General features: G+C 49.5%; 1 protein-coding gene across 3 annotated transcripts in view; it reads left to right on the top strand.

The window, feature by feature from the left end:
• Positions 1 to 27713, top strand: part of Inpp5a (inositol polyphosphate-5-phosphatase A) — a 172506-nt gene that overhangs the window by 36279 nt on the left and 108514 nt on the right. For all 3 annotated transcript variants that reach the window (XM_048338004.1, XM_048338003.1, XM_048338005.1), the window contains exon 2: positions 3533 to 3574. In XM_048338004.1, the coding sequence (XP_048193961.1) occupies positions 3533 to 3574 (42 nt within the window). The remainder of the gene's footprint in view (positions 1 to 3532; positions 3575 to 27713) is intronic.

Below are 27713 nucleotides of genomic sequence, written 5' to 3'. Positions count from 1 at the left end.
CATATTCACTTCTGGCCCTTTTTACTGTGTGGATTGGAGATAAGAGTTTTATGAGCTTTCTTACCCAGGTTACAAACCGAGCTTTGAGCCGAGATCCTCAGATCTTGGCCTCCTGGGTAGCCAGGGATACAGGTGTGACCTGCAAATGTTGTGTCAAAATCTAAAGACAAAATAAACACAAAATCTGATTGGGGAAAGTATTTGAATCTTTATCCTGCTTTATCACATATGCACGTATTCGTAAAGCCTGTTAACTAAGGGTATAGTTTTCTATGCTGCATAATGAACCTCTATGCACTGTCTCCATTTGGTTTTTGTGTGGGGTCTTGCCTACTAGCGAGGTCCTGTGTGTGGTGTCGACTGCAGTCAGCCTGTGGGCAGGGCTGGCGTCCACTAGCGAGGTCCTGTGTGGGGTCTTGACCACAGTCAGCCTGTGGGCAGGGCTGGTTTGCTCACCTGGGCTTGTGGACGGCAGGCTCTGCCTTCAGGCCACTCCAGGTTTTTTTTTTTTTTTTTTTGTCTGCAATGGCGCCCATCTGTGGCAGCTCTCTTGGACGAGGCTGCTTCCTAGTTCTGATGTTTAGACTCTGCATGGCCTTCGGGTGAAGTCAGACCTGTCTGGTATTGTTTCCTGGATCAATTTATAGCCCGCTGGTGGAGATGTTGCTTTGTGTGTGGGGGTTGGAGTATTTCTTTTACGGGAACATTCCACCACATTCACAAGTGACACAGTCTAGTGAACACCAGGCCTGGGAGCTTGAGCACCTACTGGCTCCTGGGAAACAGCTGCATTCTATATCTCGAGGATGTATTGCAGATGCTGGCTCTTACAGGAGAGCTTTACATGTAACTTTTTTTTTTTTTTTGCCAGTCCTGGGGCTTTGGACTCAGGGCCTGAGCACTGTCCCTGGCTTCTTCCCGCTCAAGGCTAGCACTCTGCCACTTGAGCCACAGTGCCACTTCTGGCCATTTTCTGTATATGTGGTGCTGGGGAATTGAACCCAGGGCTTCATGTATGCGAGGCAAGCACTCTTTGCTACTAGGCCATATCTCCAGCCCCTACATGTAACTTTTAAAACTGGGCTTCTTGGCCTGTGAATTGTGTGAGGGAGGCAGAGGCCTGACACAGGAAGAGGCCTGTGCAGGTTGTGGCCTCTCCAACAGTAGTTCCAGAAAGGACGGCCTTGGGGTGTCGCAAGGCAGTGTCCCCCACAGTGCCGTTGCTATCCCAAGGGCAGTGGCAGCTCAGGTTTAAAAAGGTGGCATGTGTGTTTTGCTCTCAGCATGGGGCCTACTGCTGACCCCTTGAAGAACTCATCTGGATGGGGCTCTGAGACCAGGACAGAAACTAGAGAATTGCCTGTGGCCAGAGTGGGGACTTGGTTAGAGGGCATGGCATTTACCTCATGAAGAAAGTCTGCCTGTGAATGCTGAAGGACAGTCAGGGTCCCTACGGCTGAGGTCCTGGAGTCACCTGGCTAAGGATGAGATGAAATTCCCGCAGGCCTGGGCTAGAGCTCCATTCACTTAGGGACAGGGGCCTTGTCACCATCCTGATGACAACAGCTAGTCACGTTCACTGTGTTTTCTTGCTCTGAGAGGCCATTGGGAGCACACTGTCCCCCCTCTTCCCTGACAGGCATCCCTCAGCTTCCCCACATGCTCCTGAGCTGGGCTCAGAAGCTCAGGCAGGGTTCTGCTTGCTGCTGACTCAGTCTTCCTGTCACACATGCTCCCGTGTGTCCACCTGGGCCTCAGAGAGCCATGAGGCCAAAGCGCAAACCTGCTAGGAAATCTCCCATTGTGTGCCATGCCACACTTTTTATTGGTTGGTGGACAGTTGAGCTGTGCCTGCCTTTCAGCTTTTGTCAGTGCTGCTGATAGCTTATGCATGCAGGTTTTGGTGTGGAAGGTTTCAATTCTCTTGGGTGTGTGTACCTGGGAGTTGTCTCCTTGGCCAAATAGTAGTCCAGGTTTAGCATTTCAAAGGCCTGCCGCACTGTACCCTTTGGACAATGGGTCCTGCTGGAAGCTTCCTGCTTCTTGCTGGCTTCCTTATGCCTCAGATTCTAGCAGCCCAGCAGGTGTGTGGTGTACTGTGGCTTTGGCTTTGCATTTCCTCTAGGGTTAATGGAGCGTCTTCGTGTGCTGGGGGCATCTGTCCCTGTGTTCACCCAGCTGTCTTGTCTCTAGGATGCACTGCTGCTGTGCTCTGTGGATGAGGGAGGGAGCACCGGAGGGAGCTTGGTCCTCCAGTGTGTTAGACACAGAGCCTGGGAGTTGTGTGGCGGCTCGGATCTCCTCTGCTCTCCTGGGGTCTGCTAAGCGCTTATTCCTTGCCAGCTTTTCCCATCAGTCACTTATCTGCAGTTTTACCTTCTTGATTGCCGGAACCATCAGTCAGAAAGAGAAGACTGTGCCGGTGTGGGAGTGGCCCCCGGTGGGCGGCCCCTGGCTTGGGCAGTGGGATGACCTTTGGGCCAGGCTCTGAGTGGTCAGCCCAGCCTCTGCTCTGAGTCCACAGCCGTGGGGCTTGGGCTGCATCCATCCTGTTTGCTGAGGCAAACAGGCCCATTAGTCTGCCAGTGGCAGGGCAGGATTTGTTTTATTTTCTTTATTGTGGTATAAAACGCATTCCACTTAGTACCTTGGCCTACTTTCAGTGTTCACCTCAGCAATATGGTGTGCAGTTGGGTTGTTTCACAGGGGTCCAGGATACTCCTGGGACAGCACCCACCTCTGCCCCCTGGCATGGGCTCCCCCGCACTGTGAGACTGTGACTAACCACTGGGTGCACAACGGGTGGCATCCCTGAGGCCTGCCTTAGGCTTGACCACTGCCATTCCTGATGGAGCTGGCACCAAGTCAAGGAGAGCTGGTGGCCTGGGGCTCTGCAGGGTGGTCAGCAAGGGCAGAGGGTTGCTGCTGCTCCTCTCAGGCCAGAACTTGGCCTCTGTGTTCCTGAGGGTTTCCAGGACTGTGTGTGTGAGCACGTGTACGCAGTGTGCGGTTCTCTCTCAGTGTCTCTACAAGGGCTTCTCCAGAGCCCTTCCTACTGCTCTTCTCCCACCTGGAACACACAGGGGCTCTGAGCTGTGGCTGCATCCCATGTTCAGAAAGCTCTACCGAGGCCATCCTCCTGGAAGCCAATGTGGTCCAGGCGTGTGTAGAAATAAGCCATTGTCTGGCTTCTTCCTCTTACTGTGCTTGAAGCAGCCATGGTGTTGTTCTCATCCCCATGACCCAAGTGGAGGAGAGAGCGGGACTGTGGGTCCGCCGGAACATGGCCGGCCTGCTGTGTGTGCCTGACTTTGGCCCAGGGAGGTTCAGAGGGTGTCACAGAGAAGCCCTCAGGGCATAGGCTCTGTGCAGAGCTGGGATCCTTCTTGTCTCCCCATGTGGAAAAGGGAGTCCTGTGCATGTGCCCAGCTCCTCATATTTGTCCCCAGGGTTTCCCCCTAAAGCCTTTTGCTTGGCTGTGTGGAGCATCATCTGCTCTGACAACTATCTTTTCTGTTTTCTTAATTTACAGCCAGAAAACCTGCAGAAGAACTGGCTCCGGGAGTTCTACCAGGTAAGAGCTGCTGCATGTGTGTTGTTCAGAGCAGTCACCAGGTGGTGAGGGTTTCTTTCGTTTCATTGTTTATCTGTGTGGAGATCACATTGGAGGGCAGGTATGGCTGGCACTGGCTAGACCCTAGCATGACTAGGTTGGCTTCGTAGCTGCTTCAGAAGCAGTGCATTTTGTGCCTTGATGAGCAAATCCCAGTTCTCCTCAGGTCACTTTCCACACTCTGGTGGTCTCTCAGCCAGGATGTGGAGAACCCAGATGGGGGTACTCCTTTCCAAGGTTGAGTCCCTACACCATTATGGGGGAAAAGCCTTCATTTTTCAAGAGACTCTCATGGCTTCAAGTTGAGGCTCGTGCAGAGGCCCAGACATTGTGACTATACGATGGGCTGCTGTGGGTCCAAGGGGACATTGGTGTTCGAGTGGAACCTTGGTAGGTCTGGTGGAACATTGGTGTACCTAGTGGGACATTGGTGGGTCTAGTGGGTTCTTGGGGTCTAGTGGAACATTGAAAGGTTAAATGGGATGTTGGTGGAGTCTAGTGGATTGCTAGTGGGTCTAGTGGAATATTGGTGGATCTAGTGAGATGTTGGTAAGTCTGATAGATCACTAGTGGATCTAGTGGAATGTTGGAGGGTTTTGTGGGACATTGGGGGGTCTAGTGGAATGCTAATGGGTCTAGTGGAATGTTGATGGATCTAATAGAAAACTAGTGGGTCTAGTAGAACATTGGTGGATCTAGTGGACATTAGTGGTCTAGTGGAGTGTTGGGGGGGTGTCTAGTGGAATGTTGATTGATTTAATAGAATGCTAGTAGGTCTAGCAGAACATTGGTAAATCTAGTGGGATGTTGATGGGTCTAGTGAAATGTTGGGTACCTGAAGGAACATTGAGGGGTCTAGTGGAATGTTAGGGGAGTCTAGTGGAATATTGATTGGTCTAATGGAATGCTAGTGGGTCTAGTAGAACATTGGTGAATCTACTGGGATGTTGATGGGTCTAGTGACATATTAGATATCTAGTGGAACATTGAGGAGGTCTAGTGGAACATTGGTGGGTCTAAGGAAACTCTAGTGGGTCTAGAGGAATGTTGTTGAATCTAGTGGGACATTGGTGGATTTAGGGGATGTTGGTGGGGTGTTACTTTGAAGTGGCAGGCAGTGGGCTCTGCATTCTCTCAGTATGTGTTTCAGTGGGGAGACAGGATTAGCATGGTCCTGCGGTTGCCCTGGATGGGTGATAGAAGTCATCTCAGGAGGGGATTTGTGGACAGTCTTGAGGGTGAGAAGGCTGTGCCTGTCTATAGATGCAGGCATGCCATATTTGTGGTTCATGCAGTGTTGGAAAGAACTGCAAGGTTAACCTCCCCCCCCCCCCCCAGCTTTGTTCAGTGGGCGTGGACAAGGTTGGGCCTTAAGCAGTGACTCAGGCCATAGTAAGAGGGCAGAAGGACAGGGTGAAGGCAGATACTCATGCCTGCCTGTGGTCTCTTCTCAGTTTATTGGAAGTCCAGGCTGGGTGGAGACTCAGGGCCATCTGTAGGCCCCAGTCCATGCTAGACCTCTGGGAGTAGCCACATGTTGGTTCTGCTGTGCAGAATCCTCACATCCCAGGTGATGACTGGACAGAAGATAGGCGTACCTGCCCAGTCATTTGGAGATAGGGTCTTTACTAACCATCCAGCATTCATGAACCTGTGGGCTCTTAAGTGTGGTGTTAGGTTCGAGGATGGGGAATGAAGGCAGATCTCTGGGGAGCAGTGGAAGGAAGTTTGGTAGTGGTGGTGGTGGTGGGATGGGATTGGGCCATGTGAGAGGTTTGAAGTCCAGGAGGTGGCTGATATTGAATGACAGTGGAGATCCCTGTTTCTCGGGTGGGGAGTGATGAGGGAGAGCTCTGTAGGAGAGGGTCTCAGGTGGGGAGGGACAGGGAAGGGCTCTTTCAGAGGAGGGTCTGGTTGACCTGGAAATTATGGCCAGGACTCAAGGGGACGTTGATCTTGCTTCATTAATTACTGGGTCCATTCACAGTAGTAGATTTAGTGCCATATTGATTGTTAAGTGAGTCTTTGTGTGGATGTAGACACCACAAAGGAGGGGAGTACCTGTGTCCTTCCTGACCTTGCAGCCCCTGGAAGGAATAGTTCATCTTCTTTGGCCAAACAGGGACCAGATGGGCCTAGAGAGTCACAGGTTAGCATGGGTGACAGCCACAGTAGGAAGCAGTAGCATCTAGATGGTTTGGAACTAGCTCCAAGGGTATTTCAGGGCCTGTCACCTCTCTGCACTTTTCCAGAAATAGTCTTCCACATGATAGCAAGACTGATGGAGGATGTGGTATGGGAAGAGGTACAGCTTGGTGATAGGACACTCTCAGAGCTCTTTTCAGGTATTCTGGGACCTTGTGTGGCCAGAGGGATCCCTCGTTCTTGCACAGGGAGCTCTTGGACTGTCTGTTCTCTGGGAATGTGCTTGGTTTGGGGAAATGGGGCTCTTGTGTCATGCACCAGAGGTTTAGGTGGGAGATGCAGTGTCTTCCTTTCACTCACCAGAGACAAGCCCATGCTCAAGTGGAGGTAGACTGCTTGTACAGCCTCAGGCTTGGGGTCCTGCTGGCCCCATGTGCCCTTCTGCCTTTGTAGGAAGTGCTCTGCCTTTACTGTTGATGGATCCTTATCAGGGCTCCTTAAGGCAACCCTGGGTTACGTGCGGGTTTCCTGGTGTCAAGATGGAGTCAGGGAGCAAGGGAGCCATGGTCTCCTTCAGGGCAGGGCCAGAACACATCCGAGCGTGGGCCGGAAAGCCCTCTTCAGAGGGACTGAGAGCAGGGTGGGAGCCCTGTGTTGGACAGACCCATTCTGTGTCCCTGTCACTAGACCTGTCTATCCTGCATGCCAGCCTCCTGTGGCAGGGCCTTGGTGCCACTCCAGGGCACCTTGTGGGTACTTTGCAGGGTTCTCCTGCTGTCCTGCCATACGGCCATCCTCTTGCACAAACTTGCAGCTCTTGCTCTGAAGTGTATGGAAGTCTTGTGTTATGAGAATTGGGGAGTGTGAGACGTATAGCACCCCCGTACATCCCCCATTCTATCATAGAATGTCGTGTGTATTCCAGATGTACCCACTTTCAGAGCCATTATGTCATTTCATTCTCATAGACAATCATACAACACTCATTCGGATGCAGCTGTAGTATATGGGACATATGCCAGTGAACAGGACACACCCAGAGTGTGTCTCACTGTGGCTCAGGGAGGGTGGGGAAGCTTCTCTCATGGGGTGGTCACAGAGGCCTAGAGGGGGGTCTTGAGAGCCACTGAACGGGGGTGGTCACCGAAGGTGGGGACTGACTTGAGATTGGGCGTTAGGAGGAGCTGCCTGCCCTTGGCTGATGGTGATTCTTCAGTGGTGTAGCTGAGGTAGTTAGGAAGGTAATGGACTCTCTGAAATGATGTACTTGCCTTTGGCTCTCAGAAGTGGGGTCTCATCTACCTGCACATGGCTGTCCCCCAAGCGCATATGGTATGTGTGTAGCAGTTATTTGTTAAGTAGCATCTGGAGGAAACCCAACAACGGAGAAAAGTATAAACAAATGCTTGTTCTACTCCTCTTTCTCCTCCTCCAGCTTGATATCTATGCATCTTATAGTGTATGTCTGTGTGTGGCTATTGGGAAAAACATCCCTTCCATAAGTGGGTCACAGATATGTGTCTATTAATACACAGTAGTGTTTCTGTAGCTTCCTTATGTTCCATGGTAGGTGTTCTTATTTGTTTGGTTTCCCCTACCTCTTTGTGTTCAGTACTGGGGGTTGAGCCTGAGGCTTTACTTTAAACCTTGTCTCTAACCCTTTCACTTTTAGTTTCTTCTTCTAGTAGGGTTTCTCACTAACTTTACCTAGGCTGACCTCAAACCAAGATCCTCTTCCTTCTCCTTCCTATGTAGTTGGCATTATAGACATGGAACACCATACCTGGCCAAGTTTTCACTTTTGAAGTTACTTTTATTGAGGGACATTTAGGTTGTTCATGGTAGATATAAGGATGAACTGTTAAACAAGATACAGTATCAGTTATACAAATATAAAATGAGCAGGTATTGATGATTTTTAATTGTGATAATAACTACTTTGTAATTAGTACTAAACATCAATAAAACTTAAACTGGTTCAAAGAAAAATCAGAGAGCAAAGAGATTTGCCCACCAGCAATTCTGATATGAATTTTTTTCAGAAGATGCAATACTAGCCGATATTTATAGGGTAGAATAATGTAAGTTATTTCACTGTCAATTTTTAACTTCTAGTGCTATAAAGTAGTTTAGAGATAACCCAAATAGATAAACTAAACAGACACTAGACACTAAGCATTTTGTTCACTTAGAATTTTTTTTTCTTGCCAGTCCTAGAGCTTGGACTTAGGGCCTGAGCACTGTCCTTGGTTTCTTCTTGCTCAAGGCTAGCACTCTACCACTTGAGCCATTAGTGCCACTTACAGCCTTTTCTGTTTATTGGTGCTGAGGAGTTGAACCCAGGACTTCATGCATGCTAGGCAAACACTCTACCACTAAGCCACACTCCCAGCCCCCACTTAGAATTTTTTTTTTTTTACCATGTTTCCTGACAGGAATGTCTGTGTCCTGCTTGCAGGATGAACAAATTTACCCTCTGGTCTTAAGAAAACCAAATCCAGGCAAAGGATGTGCACCAGTGAGTTTCAGGCACTCCACAACAAGCAGCACAGAACAGTGGTTCCTGTGGGAGGGACTGAGAGTGGTCAGCCTTATACTTGTCCAGCTGGTAGCAGAGCATTTCCAGGCCAGCATCCAGTGGAATGAAATTTACACCCGATACCTTGTCACAGATTATCTGTAGGTAAAGAAGAAGGGAAGTGTGACCCATAATGAGAAAACTGAGTGTAGTTGGTGTGGTCAGTTTTACTGATTTTGAGGAGCCTGCTTTTAGTATTACTGATTGTGTGTCATTCCTATTCTTCTCTTTCACAGATTTCTGCTCTTCCTTGTTTTCTTTTGGCTACTCTGAGTTTAGTTTGTGCTTTTGTATCTAGTTTCTGAGGGTAGAAAGCAAAAGTTAGCAATGTCAGAAATTCAACCTGGGGTATTGTCACTAAAGAATATAGAAAACAAAAAGACAATAAGGCAATGCTGTTAATAACTTTATGCCAATAAATTAGAAATTTTAAATGGCATGAAGTTATTTTTTGAAAAATAAGATATCAGTGTTTACTGAAGAAGCAGTAAGTACACTCATTCCTATATTCATTAAATTAATATTTTTCTCATCACCTTTTTACAAAAACCCTTGTAGACTCAGATGGCTTCCTTGGTTAATTCTGTCAAACACTTCAGCAAGAAGCTGTGACAGTTCTACAGAAACTGTCCAATGGTGTTGCGTCACCATTTGGTACTTTAACTCATCCATCCTATAGCAGGAACATGAATCATTGTGATCCCCAAAGCAAACAGAGACATTAAATAATATAGACACTATCCTCCGTGAGTATGTCAATGTTCTTGAAAATTTAGCAAATCAAAGACATAAACCAGCATATACACATACTCATACATGAATACTAACAATGTGTGTTTAAGCATAAGCATCCTATTTGTGAGGAATTGATTCCAATCCCTTCTTCAGATACCCAAACCAACAGATGCTCAAATCTCCTCTATATCATGGCACAGTGTTTGCATATAGCCCATTGTCGGGATCTCTGGGACCCCTCTCCCCACTTCTCCAGGGGAGATGCCTGAATTCCAAACTATGAAAGAGCACTCGGCTTTGTCTCCTGCCCGCAGAAGGCAAAATGTGCTCTTATGGAATGCGCTTAGCCGAGGAGGGAGTTGCCGGTAAACCCCGCCCCCCCCGTCCCCTCACGTGTGGAACGGCGGCGGAGAGGGGCTTGGGGAGATGAATCGATGGTCCACAAGTCTCACAGGATTTAATTGGGGAGGGGGTTTATATAACGGTAATGGCGGGAAAGGAGGGGGACTGGCCGAAGGGCCCGTCATAGGCTAAAGACCGTGTCCCTTACGGTGATGTCACGAACTTCCTCTATGGGAGGGGACTACAGCCCTCCAAGGGCCGGGCCTCCGCCATTAGACAGGTGGCCAAGCCGGGAGGCGGGGACCGCTTGCTTCTCTTCTGGTTGAGGCCGGAAGGTGGGAGGGGCTCCCTCCCACACTGCCCAAGGGCTGGTTGAAGGGCAGTGTGAATCCACAACAGCCCATGTATATCCTTCCTACTTTAAATCGTCTCTAGATGACTTCTAACAATGCATATGGTTAATACCCTGCATTTTATGGAATAATGGCACAAAAAAGTCTGTGTGTGTTCCCCAAATAGTTTCAACTTGTGGTTGGCTGAGTCTGTGGATGCATAACTCCCGTGAATGTGTGTGCCGCCAAGCACAGACTTCATTTGTGTCTTTGCACAAGGCAGATTGCCAGGTAGACGGCCCCCTCTCCGAAGGCTTGCCTTTGCACTGTGGTATGTCACGTGGTCACACCTGTGGGCCTGTTTCTTCACAGTGATCTTTGGCTCATTTATGCCAAAAACACACTATCTTGTTTGCTATAGCTTTATGGTAAGTCTTGAAAACAGGACATGGGTCCACCAGTTTTGTCTTAACTCTTTTGGCTTTTAAGTTCCTTTTCTTGTCCATATGTTTTAGAACTAGATTGTGGACTTCTTCCACAACCTTCTGAGATTTTTTCTTTTTTTTTTGAATAATTATTTATTGTCAAAGTGATGTACAAAGGGGTTACAAGTTTCATTTGTAAGGCAGTGAGTACATTTCTTATACAATTTGTTACCTCCTCCCTCATTTCCCCCTCCCCTTCCCCATTCCCTCTCCCCCTATGAATTGTTCAGTTGGTTTACACCAAATGGTTTTGTAAGTATTGGCTTTGGAGTTGTTTGTCTTCTGATCCTTTGTCTCTCAATTTTGATACACATTCTCACAACGTTAGCCTAGGCTGGCCTCAAACCCACAGTCCTCTTCTTCAGTCTCCTAAGTGCAGACATTACAGAGATGTGCCAGCATGCTTGGCTCCCGATGGGATTTTGATGGGAACTGTATTTAATCAGTAGATCAGAGAATTAACATTGGAGTTATACTTAAATCAGTAGATCAGATATGGAAAATTAACATGTTAGTGGGGTTTTCCAATCATAAAGATATAATATCTCTCAAGTTCTTAAATCACAAAGATATAGTATCTCTCAGACTCTTTCTATCTTCTCTGATTTTTTTACCCATGTTTCATAGCTTTTAGTGTATAGATGTGGATATAGACTTTATTTTATACAAATACTTTCCTTCTGACCTTATATGTTAGGAGCTAAATAAGCTCACTTAGTGTATTAAGAGCAGAAGACCTGTGGATTGTTGTGATTTTCCAGATGGTCAGTCATATCTTCCTGAAACAGAGAGTTGTTTCTGCCTTTCATTCTTGCTGTGCTGCATTGGATTGGTCCTTCAGCAGCATAATGAATGGGATTGGTGAGATCTAGGCAGATCTACAAGGCTAGAAGCCTCAACAGCCCCAGTGGGCTGACATTGTGGCCTCCAACTTGAACCTCATGGCTACAAAGGTTGCAGGTCAGATTTTATGCTGCTTGTGTGACCAAAACAGGGGTAAACATACTTGAGTGCAGTCCCAGGAGGTCTACAGGGGAGACTGAGGCTGGGAGCTATTGGTGTCTCCACTTCTGTCCTGAGGGGGTCAGCTGTGGCCTAATTGGTGGTGCAGGGTGTGGTGCCCTGAGGGCTGTCCCTGCTCATGCTGCCCTGAACTGCCAGCAAGGCCTGAATGAATGAATGGACAGATGGATGGATTTGAAATGAAGTATTTTTCCAGGCACAGCAGTGTGAAAGCAGCAGCCAGTCTAGGTGGGTTGAGGCTGGGGATGTGGGGGGTGGGGGTGGCGGGCAGCCTGCTCCAGAGGCCTCAGGTCTTTGCTCCTGACAGTTCACACTGAAGGTAGCGCAGTCTCCTCTGACAGAGGGGATTATGATGGAAAGCAGGTTTATGAGGGCTGGTGACCATGGAGACCATGTATGGGAGGTGGCTCACTGAGACTGGTCTTGAACTTGTGAGCTGACACCCCGTACTGCTCTGGCATTAAACGTAGCCATGTCTATAGGCACACATCGCCTCACCTGTCTCTGATTAGCAATCTTCAACATGCTGTTGGGAAGGGAAATCCAGGTAGCCCCAACACTTCCCTAGAAAGGAAAACCCCCAAAGCAGATTTCCTGCCAACTGTGTCGTAGCATTGTGAAAGACAGCATGAGAGCCAGGAAGGTGGCTTGGCGGTAGAGTGCTTGCCTAGCATGCACCAAGCCCTGGGTTCGATTCCTCAGCACCACATAAACAGAAAAAGGCAGAAGGGGCGCTGTGACTCAAATGGCAGAGTGCTAGCCTTGAGCAAAAAGAAGCCAGGGACAGTGCTCAGCCCTGAGTTCAAGCCCCAGGAATGGAAAAAAAAAAAGGCATGATCCTGCCGAGGATGCCCCATATCTCTTGAACAGTCTGTTGACTGAAGAGCTGACCCGTTTTGACCCATCAGGAAGAGGTCGCATGGCTGGGAGCCCACCATTGGCCCCAGAGCTCAAGTCCTCATGCTGGTCCGTCCTTCCTGTGTGATCGCGAGCACGCGGGGCAACGCTGTGTGTCTCTGTATTCTGGTGCTCAAGTCCTCATGCTGGTCCGTCCTTCCTGTGTGATCGCGAGCACGCGGGGCAGCGTCTGTGTGTCTCTGTATTCTGGTGCTCAAGTCCTCATGCTGGTCCGTCCTTCCTGTGTGATCGCGAGCACGCGGGGCAGCGTCTGTGCGTCTCTGTATTCTGGTGCTCAAGTCCTCATGCTGGTCCGTCCTTCCTGTGTGATCGCGAGCACGCGGGGCAGCATCTGTGCGTCTCTGTATTCTGGTGCTCAAGTCCTCATGCTGGTCCGTCCTTCCTGTGTGATCGCGAGCACGCAGGGCAGCGTCTGTGTGTCTCTGTATTCTGGTGCTCAAGTCCTCATGCTGGTCCGTCCTTCCTGTGTGATCGCGAGCACGCGGGGCAATGCTGTGCGTCTCTGTATTCTGGTGCTTGTGGCACTCCCTGCACATCAGTGAGAAATCATGGAGTGAGTCACTGCAGAGGCTGTGCCGATGGCTCTTCTCTGAGATGGCAGCCCCCGGCGCGTCCTCACCTGTCTGCTTGGACAGTTGGAAGCTCTGAGCTCTTCCTGGGTGAGAGCGGCTGGGAGGGACGAGTCACAGATCTGGCCTAGGTGAGAGGCTCTCCTTGAGCTCCAGGGAGGGGTGAGTCACAGATTTCACCCCACAGGCATTGGGAGTTCTCCTCACACTCAGAAAGGGGGGTGCTAGTGAATGACAGGGACTGCACCCCAAAGACCACAGGCTGGCTGCTGTTTTCATGCAGATCCCCTTCCTTGTGAATAGGAGGTCTCCACCTCTGGTGGAATGGCCAAAGATATCTTTCTGTCCCAGTAGAAACTCCATGTGAGGCACATACGGAATTCAGGTTTCCTAGGTAGCGCATTCAAAATAGTTAAAAGAACTAGGTGAAGCTGATTCTAATGAATGTGTCCTACTTAATCCATTGCTTCAAAAATGTATCACTTCGGGCTGGGGATATAGCCTAGTGGCAAGAGTGCCTGCCTCGGATACACGAGGCCCTAGGTTCGATTCCCCAGCACCACATATACAGAAGCCAGGGACGGTGCTCGGGCCCTGAGTACAAGGCCCAGGACTGGCCAAAAAAAAAAAAAAAAAGTATCACTTCAACCACATCACTGTGTTTGTTACTGATACTTTCCTTACGTTTGTGCTGCCTTGGGAACTGTGTGTGGGTTTTCTAGTGGGGACAGGCGGGAACAGGAGGACGCGGTGCTGTACGGTGGGCAGGTAGTCCTGCGAGCAGGCAGGCGGCTGTCTGTGGTCCTCCCGCTCTCGGATAGCTCTTCAGTCCTGTCCTCTGCCTCCCTGAGGAGAGCTATGTGGAGGTGGCCCCCGCGCCCCCCCCCCCCCCCCGGCAGTGGCTTCTGGCAGGAGCCTCCTCCTCCCTCTGGCCTTGCCACTTTCCCCAGTGGATCTCCAGGAAGGCAGACCCCCTTGGGAAGCCCCGCCCAGCAGTGGCATGGCTCTGGAAGCAGGCGGGCCATCAGATGAGTGTAGGGCCATGGATGGGGTCATGGATGGGGCTGTGGCTAGCTACTTTGTCATGTGACCATGCCGTTAGTGACTTGGAAAAAGGCTGTCGATGAAATATTCTTGTAAATATTGGAAGTCATCTGCATAGAGAGGTTGGTGGTAAGGTGTCAGATAACCTGTATAGTATATTCCCCTATTCCTTAAATCTCCAGTGCTGGGAGAGCCAGCAGGGGTCTGTGTTTGGATGCCCATTGGCTCTTAGGCTCTGGGCTCAGTCCTTCACCCCTCTTCCTGGAATGTGGCCATTTTCTATACCCCCATTTTACAGCTAAGTAAACAGACCTAAGGTGGTGAGGTCCGGCTGTCAGGATGGTAGCCCTGCCACTGTGGTCCCAAAGTTGTGCTTCCTGCTAGTCAACGAGAGTGGCGGAGAGAGGCAGGGAGGGCTCTGTGGATGGATCATAGGAGGTGAGCAGGAGTGAAGAGTGTTGTGTCACAGAAGGGCTGGTGGAACTGACTGGAAGACAGGCTAGGAGTGAGGGGAAGACTCAGACTTGAAGATGTGGCTGGACCTCCCCCCACCCCCAGCTCAGTAGAACAGTTGCTCTAGAGAGAAGAATGGGTCCCAGTGGGGCACCGAAGGAGGAGGTGTTGGGCTGGCCCACTAGATGGGATTGGGTGTGCAGACCCAGGAGGAGCTCCCAGCAGCCCAGCCCCCGCCTCTTGGCTCTTCTGAGGACTCATAGCTGAGAACTGCCTAGTGATTGCCCCAGAACCCCGGAAGTGAACGAGCAACGCACTGGGTCCTGCAGCCCAGGTGTGGATGGGGCCAGGCTAGGCCTTAGGGCATGGCATTTTTTTAAAATTTATTTTTTATTAATTGAACATAAATTTTTTTTACAAGGTGTTGTGCAGTTACATAGTAGGGTAGTGTGTACATTTCTTGTGATATCTTACAACCTGTTTTTCCATCCCTTGTCTAGGTCAGGTAGACACATATGCAATATACAATGTATCAAGCACATATACAGTGTTCACAGACTTGGTCTCTACTGTCTCTCCGTCTCCCTTTGTTAACAGTCATATATCAGGGAGATCATGCCCCTTTGTTTTCTGTGTTCTAGGCTTGTCTCACTCAACATTATTTGTTTGAGTTCTGACCATTTCCCTGCGAATAACAATATTTCACCATTCCTAATCGCTATGTAGTATTCCATTGTGTATAAGTACCATATTTTTTGGATCCATTCGTCTGTGGAGGGGCATCTGGGTTGTTTCCATATTTTGACTATTGTGAATTGTAGAGCATGGCATTTTTGGAGGGTGGGAAGAGCTCATGTTGCGACAGCCGGATGGGGTCTGGGCTGTGGAGAGGGCACTTGGGCCAGGGAGAGGCATGGGAGGAACCTCTGGAAAGCCTCGGGTGCTCTGGACCCCACGTGAGGGGCCCCCTTGCCAGTTTTGCCCTCTTACCCTCGTGGTCCAGGCAAGGCCAGAGTGAGGAGGGCCTTCTTGAAGGCCCGTTGTGGGGGGAGGGGGTCGCAGCTTCCTAAGCCAGTAGACAGAAGGCGCCAGGCCTGTCCTGCAGAGCCTGTGGACTGTGGTTCCGAGTTGCCTCTCTAGGCAGTTAGAAAGCCAGGTGAGCACCCGGAAGGCGGCGAGAGGCCCACAGTGCTGTGTGGCCTTCCACGTAATCTCCCACCTCAGCCGGGGAAAGCACTCCGCAAACCGATCACTCACGAGCGCTTTGATGTATCTCAGTGAGAAGCCCTGCGTGCCTCAGTGGGTGCTCACAATCGAGTCCTCCTCTTCACTCCCCCGAGGGAGGTGCAGCAGTCCCCGAGGGCTCAGACCACGCTGCGCCCAGCCATCCTGCGGCCTCCCCTGCGGGCCCTTGTGGTCCCTGTGCCCGCTGCCTCTGGCCTGTGCGGGGGGGTGGGGTGGGGGGAGGGTGGACACGAGAGGGGCCGTTGCTGAGGCCAGTGAGGAGCGGAGTCGGGGGCCTCCCAAGTCGGGGGCGCCCCTGCCACGGCCCACCCTGTGCAGACTAGAGGAAGAGCAGGGCGTGTTCAGCGTGGCTGGCCTTGACTCTGGCTCTGTGGCCTTCCATGTCATCTCCCACCTCAGCCTCTTACGCCGAGGCTCCCGCAGCGTGGTGGGCAGGATGTAATTCCTTTTTAGGTCACTGATGCTCCTCTGTGGAGGAGGCTGAGCGAGGCCTTGTGGTTGCTATTTTTAGCTCTGTTCTTGGCAGTGTTCAGGGCGGGTGGCCACAGGCCCTCCTGGGGCTTCCTGGGAGCCTGTCGCGGCTTTGGCTTAGACATCTGCAGTGTCACACATAGGGAAAATGGGTGTTGTTGGCCTGTCACCAGCCCATGTGTGTTCACTGGTGTTGCTTCTGCCTCAAACTTCTACTTCTCAGTTTCCCAAGTATTCCTCTTAAGAAATCCTTCTATGACGACTATGGTATGAGGAAGTGCTACTAGAAGAACCTGCGTAAGCGGTCACTTGTTCTTCCTTAAGTTAGACGCAGCTCCTCCTGTCCCCGGGTAGAGATGCCCATCGCTTCCCAGGCAGGGAATGTGCCGATGAGGAAGCCCCTTGGGACGGAGAGGCCCCCTTGAGGCAATGTGAGCCACTGCTGGCCAGCCATGCCAGCCCATGCTCCCCTGGGCCTGCTGGAGGAAGCTGCCCTTGCTTGTTCGGGCATCGTGTTCTGCCTGAAGGGCCCTTTCTCCAGGGCGTTTGGCGGTCCTGTAGCTGCTGAGAGGGCTCTGCATTTGCTCCAGCTCCAGGAGGGAACCGATGCCAGTCCCAGGTCTGTATCTACCACAGCCTCACCTCCCCAGTACCCACTGTAGCCTTAGGCAGGGTGATGTGAGGGGCCATGTCAAAGTTGTTGTTGGCTGTTGAGTGTTTGGTACCTGCCTTCCTGTGGATACCTCACAGCAACTCCCCAGGAAGGTATGTGTGGGAGCAGACACTCAAGGAGGCACGCCACCCTTTCACTTCATGGAAAGCCACAGCTAGTTCCTTTGCCATTATTGTGAGTTAGACTCTATGAACCCACATGGAAAATAAAGGTAAAAATGCCCCAGACTCCCCACTTCTAATTCTTGTGTTATGCTCTTATCGGTGGTCCTGATTCTTTCTGTGGTGTCCGAGTGGGGAAGCTGCCCTTCAGTGGTGTGGCCAGCTGCTGATCACTGGGAGGTGGTGGCACCTGTTCCATCATGGTTCTTGGTGGCTTGGCTTTGGTGTGCAGGGGTCATTGGCCCAGGGGTGAGGAGGGTGCCATGCACACGGCGCTCCCCCAGAGAACCACTTTCTGGTCCTTTCACTGCTGCCTGCAGAGTGGGCCAAGCAAGGACTGTCTCATGTGACCATGGATGAGACATTTCTCCCTCAGACCAGGAGAGGATGTGAGTCTACTTTGTCAAATAAAGGCATTGCAGCAAAATATCCCCGAAGCTGGGTACCCTTGCCTCACGCCTATCATCCTAGCTACTCAGGACACTGACATCCGAGCTTCGTGATTCAAAGCCAGCCTGGGCGGGAAAGTCTGTGAGACTCTTATTTCCAATCGAGCACCAAAAAAGCAAGACGTAGAGCTGTGGCTCAAGAGGTAGAGTGCCAGCCTTGAGCACGAAAGCCTTGTCTTGAGCATCAGGACCAGCATGCGCATGTGCACGTGCAAACACACACACACACACACGGATCACCTGTAGGAGTGCCTCGCCATCCCAGGGGTGGTGGCTGACCTTTGCCACTGGATTTATTGTTCTTTCAACACAGCATTTCCATTTCCCTCTAAGTTCTTCACAGCTTCACTTGCTTGTAAAGGAAATATATATATATATATATATATATATATATATATATATATATATATATATATATTTTTTTTTTTGGCCAGTCCTGGGGCTTGGACTCAGGGCCTGAGCACTGTCCCTGGCTTCTTCTTGCTCAAGTCTAGCACTCTGCCACTTGAGCCACAGCGCCACTTCTGGCCATTTTCTGTATATGTGGTGCTGGGGAATCGAACCTAGGGCCTCATGTATATGAGGCAAGCACTCTTGCCACTAGGCTATATCCCCAGCCCCAGGAAATATTTTTTATTAGCCAAAAATTTCCAACAGCATGTCACTAAAAATGATCATTGTCTGATGAGCGAATCTGAATTCATCTTGTGCAGTGGTTGATGGGCCTTAAGTGCACTATGATTTGTGTGCCATCTGGTCATGGTGTTGTCTGCTGTTGTGTCTGAAGGCACCTGCATACAGCATGGACTTGCACGCTCTGGGAAGGGCACCTCCTTGCCATGGGAGCTGGCAGACACAGATTCCAGACTGAATGCCACGCAGAATTTCATAAGGGCATCGATACAGCTCTCCTCCCCTTCCTTGTCATTAGCAACTGGGAGAGAGCAGAGACCCTCGGAAGTAATGGTTTCCTATCACATATGTGTGCTTGCTCCAAGTCTTGAGAGTAGTTCCTGCTTGCAGTGCCCAAGCAATGTTTTCTTTGGTGTCTGGTTTCTTTTCAACCCAGTCACAAGAAGTGTCTTATCATATACAGCTGATGAGTTTCCAACCTACAGAAGATAGTGGAATGGACCCAGGCCAGCCCATAACCACCCTGGGTCCAGCTAGCTTTCTCTCCATCACCTGGTCCTCAACTCTGATCATCTCAAAGTGAGTGTTTCTGAGGTTTTCTTGAAAAGAAAAGGAAAGAATGGCTGGGGATGTGGCTCAAGTGGCAGAGCCATCTGCCTAGTAAGCTGAAGAAAAAAAAGAAAAAGAAAAGAATTCAACACACTAAACAAAGGAAATATCCTAAAAGGAATCACTGATACATGTGTGGATAGTGTGTGTGTGTGTCTGTGTGTGTTTGCTGGTCCTGGGCCTTGAACTTAGGCCTAGGCACTGTCCCTGAGATTTTGTGCTCAAGGCTAGTGCTCTAACACTTGAGCTACAGCTCTACTGGCTTTTTTTGGGGTTAATTGGAGGTAAGAGTCTCACAGACTTTTCTTCCTAGATTGGCTTTAAACCACGATCCTCAGACCTCAGCCTCCCAAGTAAGTGGGATTATACGAGTGAGCCATCAACATCCAGAAATATGTAGAAAGTTTAAAATTTTTGTTTCTTAATTGTTATTATAAAAGTGATGTACAGAGGGGTTACAGTTATGTAAGTCAGGTAATGAGTACATTTCTTTTTTTTTTTTTATGAGTACATTTCTTTTTGGTCAATGTCACCCTAGAATTTTTCTTAAAGAAGGAAATCAGCACAGAATATCAGTAGCACCAATATCGACAATGGAAGAACAAGAAAGAAGCCCCGATGTGGTCTTAACTCAGGCGGTGCAGGTGCTGGTCTTTGTCGATGGCCAGGGGCATTTCCATGTTCTCAGGCTTCTCAACCTTTACAGCTTACATCTTACAATTGGTTGCCATAGTAGTAGAAATTAAGGTTGTTTGACTTTGCTGGGATACACATTGACTTTTGACAAACTTCACCTATTTGAAGTTCACAGTGAAGAGTTGGGACGTAAGTGTGCTCCCTGAAACCCTCACAAGACATGACTGTCCCTTTGCCATCCTCCTGCCTCCCTGTTGTCAACAAGCAGCTGGTGTCTTTCTCTGATGACTTAGCATTTCTAGTATCTGTACAAATGGAATCAAACACTATGTATTCTTGTCTGGCTGCATCAGACTGTGTGGCTGATTCCCTGCGGTCAGAGGACAGATTGATTTAAAACCTTTAAAATTCATTGAGATTTGGCTTATGGTCAGCGTGAGACCTTTTTTATTTTTTAGCATTAGAAAATGAAATTTAATATGAACATTCAAAGGAGATATTCTGAATTTTTCATGTTGTGCCAGAATGACTGACATGGAAGTATTAAACAGCTCAGACTGTAAGAATTCCATCATCATAAACCCATACTTGCACATACTTTGGAGAATTTTTAATCTCATCCATTTTTTTATTACATACATTAGTTCTACAGGGGAGGATTTCATTGTGTGACATTTCCGTGAACATTTACAATGTATTCCAGCCAACCACTCTCCCTTTCTCCATCAACCTTCCCTTCTTCCTAAGGTTATTTCAGTAGGTTTCATTGTTCCATTTTCATATGCGGCATGAGATTTCTTGGTAAGCATGCCACAGAAAGAAGGTCTGCCCAGCAATGGCTGGATGTGTGGTCCTGGCATCATCAGGACAGGGCGTGAAGTTATGCTGTTTTGTTGTCCTGACTGTTGTGGATGTGTTCACGTGTGTGTGTAAAATGAGATGTGGGTACACCTGACTGCACACGAAACAGCATGCATGCATGTAAATGTGTGTGTTGATGAATGTGTGCTTGCACTGTGTGCGATGTGTTGGCCACCAGACGTGTCTCTTGATGGTAGGCTGGCCTGCCAGTTCCTCTCCTTTTCCCGACATTTCTACGTGGTGTGATTCATGCTGTTGGCTGCACTCATACGAGCGACCCTGCTGTTTTCTGGCATGTCCTGTCGGGTGGTTGAGGAGTGTCCTTATCTTCCAAGGCCTTTGTGTCGAGGCAGTGCGTCCGCTCCCATCTTCCTGGGCTGGCTGAGTGGTGTCCTTCTCAGATGGCCGCCTCCGCCCATTTTCCTTTATGCGGAGCTCAGAAGCAGCGTGTCCGAGGGGCCTGGCTCACCCGCTGGCCTTGCCCTGTTGTCCAGGCTGGACACAGCAGCAGGATCAAGCAGGGGTAGGGTTGTTCTCAGAGGAGGAAGGACTGTTGAGAAACTGGAGTTTATTGTTTGGTAAAGTTTTAGGAAGGATTTATTTTAGTATGACAAGGCTAAACGAGGAAGAAATGGAAAAAGAGAAAAACATTTCTTGCTCTCCTTTCAGGAAATGGGAGTTTAAGGCTTAAATGGATGTCTGTATTTGTAGCTTTTGTGCTTTTTTGAACTGGGCAAATAAATAAATGTGGTTTTGTCAGTCTAACAATTCTTAATTCCTAATCCTTAGATGGTACGGTGGTTTTGGGTGGGTAAGATGGCGACCTTTAGATCAAGAAGAGTTTGAGACTTTTACCATTTTAAAAAATAAGACAGACTTAGACGTCCCCTCCTATATTAGAAATACAGATATAGGGGCTGGGGATATAGCCTAGTGGCAAGAGTGCCTGCCTCGGATACACGAGGCCCTAGGTTCGATTCCCCAGCACCACATATACAGAAAACGGCCAGAAGCGGTGCTGTGGCTCAAGTGGCGGAGTGCTAGCCTTGAACGGGAAGAAGCCAGGGACAGTGCTCAGGCCCGGAGTCCAAGGCCCAGGACTGGCCAAAAAAAAAAAAAAAAAAAAAAAGAAAAAGAAATACAGATATAAGGCAAATTTAAGTAGCCCTTCCATGTCTCCTGATTTTGTTACTTAACATTAAAAAAGAAGTATGGTGGGAAGAAAATTAATCTGCTTTTTCAGTTTACTTTCCTGATTTTAACTCTGAGTCCAGCCCTTTCGATATTTGTTGAAAATAATATAATTTCCTTGTTTCACCCTCTATTGGTTTCATTGTTTCCCCCTAAGTGACATTAGCTCCTTTGAGGTGTGGCATTCATTTCCTATAGTTGTTTCGTACTGAGAGTAGACTGCTTGTCCTTGCCTGGAAATAGGGAGCCAAAAGGTAGTTTTCTATCTGATTTAGGAGGGGACATGGCAGGTTTAATTGGTGGAAAGTTCATCTGACAGGTTGCGATGGTCAAGACCAGAAGATAATCAGGGTCAGAAGACATCATTGTGGAGGTGTTTCAGCATCAGTCCGTGGGCTTGAACTCAGTGCCTGGGTGCTTTACTTGAGCCTTTTTTTGCCCAAGGCTTTTTGATAGCTAATCGGGGTAAGTCTCACAGACTTTCTTGTCTGGGCTGGCTTTGAACTGTAATCCTTACACCTCAGCCTCCTGAGTAAGCTGTTGGTGCTCCACATAGTTTTTTTTTTTAAATAAGCAGGAGCATACTCTATAACACCGATAAAAATAAATGTATACTATATAGACTAGGTGTATAACCCAAGGGGTGGCGTACTGGCCACAAGTGAGAAAGCCAGGTGACAGTGCAAGGCCCTGAGTTCAAGCCCAAGTACCAGCCTTCCCCAGTATACACACAAACATATGTACGTACGTGCATACGTGCACACACACACTCAGTACACACATCAGTATCACAGTGTTTTATTACTCGTTGTTGTGGAGTGCGTGCCGTTGCAGCTGGCAAGCTTGCATCGTGAGCAGTGGGCAGTGCAGTGCAGTGCAGTTGTTTGTTCTCCTGTCATCATAGATACGTGGGGTGTGTGAAGACCTCCAGTGTCTGTGACATGGCTCCATAGTAATCTTGAGGCTACCTCAGACATGTGGTTTAGTGATGAAAATGTTGTTTCCTGTGCATGACTGTGTAGGCCGAAATGTTTCGTCATCTACTTAAAGTTCTGCTGTACAAATCGGTGTGTGTATGGAAATCCTGAAGCCGTGTAGATTCTGCATGGCGTGTGCATTACTTGTGTAGATAGTGAGTGCCCAGCTGGCACCCACACTCGGCCTGTCCAGTCTGCTGCTGCGTTTGGAAGTCAGCTTCTACAGGCACAGCCTGTGGCTGCCTTTGTTTCTCTGCAGCACAGACACAAGTGGCTCACAGCACCCTCAGTATGATCTGGTCCTGTATCAAAGACAAGCCCTGGAGGCTGGCGTAGACTCCCCAGAGAGCACCGGCCTACAGAACCCTGTTCCCAGTCTACCTCTGAGGAGGAAGAGGGCCCTTGGCGGGATGTATAACCCTTCCTGTGCACTGAAAGTTTTCAGAAAACTGGTGGCTTTACATGGATGCTGTTTGGATCTTGTCCCAGCCATACCTTGGTGCTTATTTTATGTAGGAGGTGGCTTTTTACCTGGAGGCTTTAGGGCTAACCTTTGGCTTCACCTGTGTATCTCTGGAGTCAGAATCTTCATGTGCCATAAGGCATTCCAAGTGCAAGTTGATGTCTTGTTCCATTTATAGTTGTCCTGATGATATAAGGGCGAGTCCTCTGTCGCTGTGGTTTTCTGCTTGGGGTGACTCCTTTTGTTTTCTTCTGTGTTCTCACTTTCCCGCTGACATTCCTGGCTTCAGTGGCCAGCTGTGTTTCCCTTTTCCCTGTGCATTTTATAATTCATTGTTGTTTTCCTTTACTTTCCCAAGGTTATTTACTCAATGGTCCTCTTTTTTTTTTCTTTTTGGTACATTTGTATTTTTTTCATTTCTGATTTCAAATGCTTATTTGACTATGTGTAATTCTATTTTCAGTGTGGACCAAAGTACTTGCTTGCTTCCTGGTTGTTTTTCTGGAGAGGGGACCTGTCCTTCTGTGTACTTTTGTGTTCTTATTTCTTTGCCAGTGTCCCGTAACCTCCTTGGGCTTCCCGTTCCCTTGGTGCAGCCTTCCCGATTCCGTGTGTGCTGGCGCCCTCTTCTGTCCCTCAGACAGCATCCAGGTGCTGCAGTTGCAGGGTGTGTGTTAGGGTCAGGGACCGGTTAACTCCATGTTCTATTTTTGTTTTGTTTTGTTGTTCTTTCAAGGCGCTGTCTTTTCACCCCTTTTTCTTCCTTTTTCAGTGACTGCTCAGCATCCCGGGCTGCTGCTTCCTGCTCTTTTTTTTTTTTTTTTTTTTTTATCATCCTTCCCTCTCCCCCTGAATTGGTGTCCCAGATTGTACCCTTTTAAAGCCACCAACTTTAAATCGCAAGCACTTGGAAGGTTTGGATGGTGCTTGTGTTTCAGTGCTAAGACATCGTGGTTGGGTCCTGGAATCTGCCCCCTTTCCCCGCTGTGCCCCAGCCCTCTGCTCAGCTTGGGGGTACCAGGTCACAAGGGAGCCGGTGCTGTCCCTTACTTACAGCATATAGCTGTCACATTGTCTTCAGGCTGCACTACAGCTGTGGCGTAGGCTATTCTGTTTGTATCTGGTAGCAGTCTGTACATTATATGTACACAATATGTTATATGCATTTATGTGTACATGAAATTGGGGAAAATTTTAGTGGTCAGGTTATCTGCAGCTACCCTGAAAATCCATCTGGAATGGTTAAAAATATCTAAAGAGAAGGGCTGGGCACTGGTGGCTCACGCCTATAATCCTAGCTGCTCAGGAGGCTGAGATCTGAGGATTGCGGTTTGAAGCCAGCGTGGGCAGGAAAGTATGAGACTCTTACCTCCACTTAACCAAAAAGTTGGAAGTGGAGCTGTGTGTCAAGTGGTAGAGCACTAGCTTTGAGCAAAAAAGCACCAGGCCCCAACTTTAAGTCCTGGGACTGGCAGGGTGTATGGTGTGTGTGTGTGTGTGTGTGTGTGTGTGTGTGTGTGTGTGTGTGTGTGTGTGTGTGTGTGATGCATGCACGTGTGTGTGGTGTGTGTATGCTTACTGGTACTGGGGCTTGGGCTTGAACTCAGGACCTGCGTGTTATCCTGGACCTGCTGCTTTCCCTTTATTCTGTGGATCACAGCTGTCCTCTGGCATCAGCACCCATAAGCATCATCTTCAGGACAGGGTGGGTCTGCTGGTGAGAGTTCTCTGGGTTTTCTTTCCTTTGCTCCTTCAGATTTTTTTTCCTCCAGAAAAAAAAATTAGCTTTATTTTTCAGCTGTCTTTTGGCCTCCTGTTTGCTAATAAAGACCTTGAGGTCCCTGTGGGTCATTGTCTTGCTTTTCTCTAGCTGATTCAAGGCTTTTGCTTCATCCTTTGTTTTTATCAATCTGACTATAAACTGATAAATGGGTTGGTATGATTTTTTCTGGCCTTATTCTGTTCGGCATTCACTAAGGTTCTAGAACTGCAAATTCATGTCTTTCACCAAATTAGAGAACATTTTGGCCAGTTTTTTCAGACCTCGTTTGCTGCTGCTTCTGCTTCTCTTGCTTCTCTTCCTCTGCGATGTGTAGTCAGCTGTGTGTCCATCCGTGAAGACCTGTGTGCCACTGTGCTCCCATAGATGGTGGTGGAGCTGTCGACTCCCTGTCACTAGTGGCCGCCCTGCTGAAGACAACGGCAGCCAGGGGAGAACAAAGACTCATCAGAACATCCCCGATGTGGGATGAGCAGGGCCCCTGACTTCAGCCAGCCCTCGTTGAGGCTGGAGGCAACTTGAGAGGTCTTTGTTAGAGGGCGCCCTCTAACAAAGAATAGGAAGAATGCCACACAGCCCACCTGTGCCGGCTAGATTTACCTCCCCTGGTGCGGGGATGCTCAGCGTACTCCCTTATCAGTGCTCCCCTTTTCACCCTCTCCCCTGGGCACCCGACCAGCAGGCAGCCAAGGTGGAGCGAAGGGACACGGGCTAGCCTAAGGTGCACGTGGCCGAACGAGATCCCCTTTTCCTCCCTCCTTACCCACCAAGGAAGCCAGGCGCAGACGGATCTCGGAGACGCTTCGGAGAGCAATCCAATTTAATCGGGAGGGGCTCACAGTAATATAGTAGTGATGACGAGGATTGAGCATGAGCTGGTGATAGGCTGGCGAGCTTGTCCATCCAAGAGCAGCTCCCAAGGACCTCCCTCATGGGCTAACGTCACTTCCCATAGTTCCGCCCTCTGGGCAAAGCACGAGAAAAGGGGAGCACACGGTGCTTGCTGGCGCAAGGTTGGGGATGGTCTCAAAGCTACCCCTTCTGGTTCCGGACCCAGAAGGAGATAGGTGTGGCTCACTTCCACACTGCCCCAGGGCTGGGGGAAGGGCGGCATCTCGGGAGCGCTCTCCTCGCCCTTCCCCCCTTAAGGCCAAGGTGAATCCCCAACACACCTGTGGCCCCGTGCGAGCAGGAGGCCTTCCTTCACCTGCCGGTGGGTGTGGACAGAAATCTCCCTTCACCTTGGTAAATCCCAGGCCTGGTCTCTCGACCTTTGTCTGGCGAGGTGCCTGGTGCTGGAGATGGAGTTCTGAGCTTAGTCTCTCTCCTCTCGCCAGCTCTTCATGTGTGGTGTACATGGGGCTCCGCTCTGTCAGTGGAAGCTTTACATGGGGCTGATCATCAAGCATGTGCCTGGAGAAACCGTCCATGTCTGTTAGCCTGTGTTCTCTTTTTTACATCTTCATTTATTTCTCTCAAAACTTTTAATGGTACAGATTGGCTATATTTCTGCATAATCATTTTTAAGGACATAATGCTTTTGTGCATAATTTTGTGATTTTTTTGTTTTCTTCTGGCTTTTTTTTGGAGGAGTAGTATGGGATTTAAAGTCAGAGCCTTGGGCTGGGAATATGGTCTAGTGGCAAGAGTGCTTGCCTCGTATAGATGAGGCCCTGGGTTCGATTCTGTAGCACCACATATACAGAAAATGGCCAGAGGTGGCGCTGTGGCTCAAGTGGCAGAATGCTAGCCTTGAGCAAAAATAAAAAAGAAGCCAGGGACAGTGCTTAGGCCCTGAGTCCAAGCCCCAGGACTGGCAAAAATAAAATAAAATAAAGTCAGAGCCTTGCACTTGCTTAGTTGGCACTCTACTACTTGAGCCTTGCTCCCACTCCTGCTTTGCTTTCATTTGCTTGTTTCAAATGGGGTTTCACTTTTTGCCCAGGCCAGCCTGGGATGTGCTCCTCCTGATGATTCTTTTTGCATAGATGGGATGACAGGCATGCACTCCTGTGCCCAGCTTGTTGAGATGGAGGTCTCTTGAACTGTTTGCTTGACTAACCTTGAGGCACAAATTCTCCTGATTTCCACCTGCTGAATGGGCCATCACACCTGTCCTGTTTTGTGTCTGTTCAGTCTTGGGTTTGAGGCAGTGACTGAGGCAGGTCCTGTGTGCATCTGAAGCATTGCATGGCATCACTGGAGTGGGTGTGTCCTGCTGTGCAGGCCGTAGAGCTCCCCATCAAGCCTGAAGAGGCTGTGGAGGGGCAGAGGTCACCAAGCTGTCCTGGAACCCAGTGGGGGATGGTAGACTTCCTGGTGGCAGGATTCCACTGCAAGTGGATGGTTGTGGAGACCTGGGCATCTGCTAGGGGATTGCGAGTAGACCTATATGTGAAGTGCTGTCACTGCAGGCCCAGCAGCAGCTGGTGACTTCTTGTCAAGGTTTTGGGGTTCTCAGGCTTGGTTTACTCCCCTCAGGGTTATGTTCCATCATTCCTTTGAGTTCCCTGTGGCCCCTGGTGTAGCACCGAGACCTGACTGCTGAGTCTTGTAGCTTTCATTGTAGAGTGTTGGGTGCCAGGTGAGGTCCTCTTCCATACTTCAGGAAGCCTCTTCCATACTTCCCATGTTACAGGAAGTACAGAGCTAATGGATGAACTGAGCCGGGAGTTTAGTCTTCATTCCTTTGGAAAACACACAGGCTACAGCCAAAAGGTCATTCCAGAGGAGATGCTCTGCTGGAGGGGCTCACAGGGGAATGAATAGAAGGTTCTAGAAGAGCAGGTGCAGTGGCAGTAGGTCAGGGGGGCTAGCTCTGCCAATACCAGGGCAGGTGTGTTGCCAGCAGCAGGGACAGACCCTGACCAGGGAGAGTAGGAGTGCGGCCCCAGGGAGACCATCACACTTGGCCAGGGGGAGATACAGGCAGGGTGTGTGCCAGCCAGGATCGTCTGGCCCCCGAGGGACCAGGACAGCTTCCTAACATGACACTGGAGACCTGGGGACGGGGCCTACCCCAGGGAGGGCAGGAAAGGTAGGAACAGCAGAATTGGAGACTTGGGCACCTGACCTACCTCAGTGAGGACAGAACAGGAAGAAACAGCAGAGTTGGAGACTTGGGCGCCTGGCCTACCCCAGGGAGTGCAGGGCAGGTAGAAACAGCAGAGTTGGAGACCTGAGGACTGGGCCTACCCCAGGGAGGGCAGGTCCGGGTTGGACCATGGCCTGTGTTAGTTGGGTGTGCTGTGAGCCTCAGCTTGGGCAGATCAGCCAGGAGACTTGTGTTGGCTGCTGTGTGCCAGACGCCCTCCAGTGGTAGCTTTT

Source organism: Perognathus longimembris, chromosome 2, assembly GCF_023159225.1.
Source record: "Perognathus longimembris pacificus isolate PPM17 chromosome 2, ASM2315922v1, whole genome shotgun sequence".
Lineage (NCBI taxonomy): Eukaryota > Metazoa > Chordata > Mammalia > Rodentia > Heteromyidae > Perognathus > Perognathus longimembris.
The sequence above is the reverse complement of the archived record's forward strand: the minus strand, read 5'-3'. Positions and strand labels throughout refer to the sequence as shown.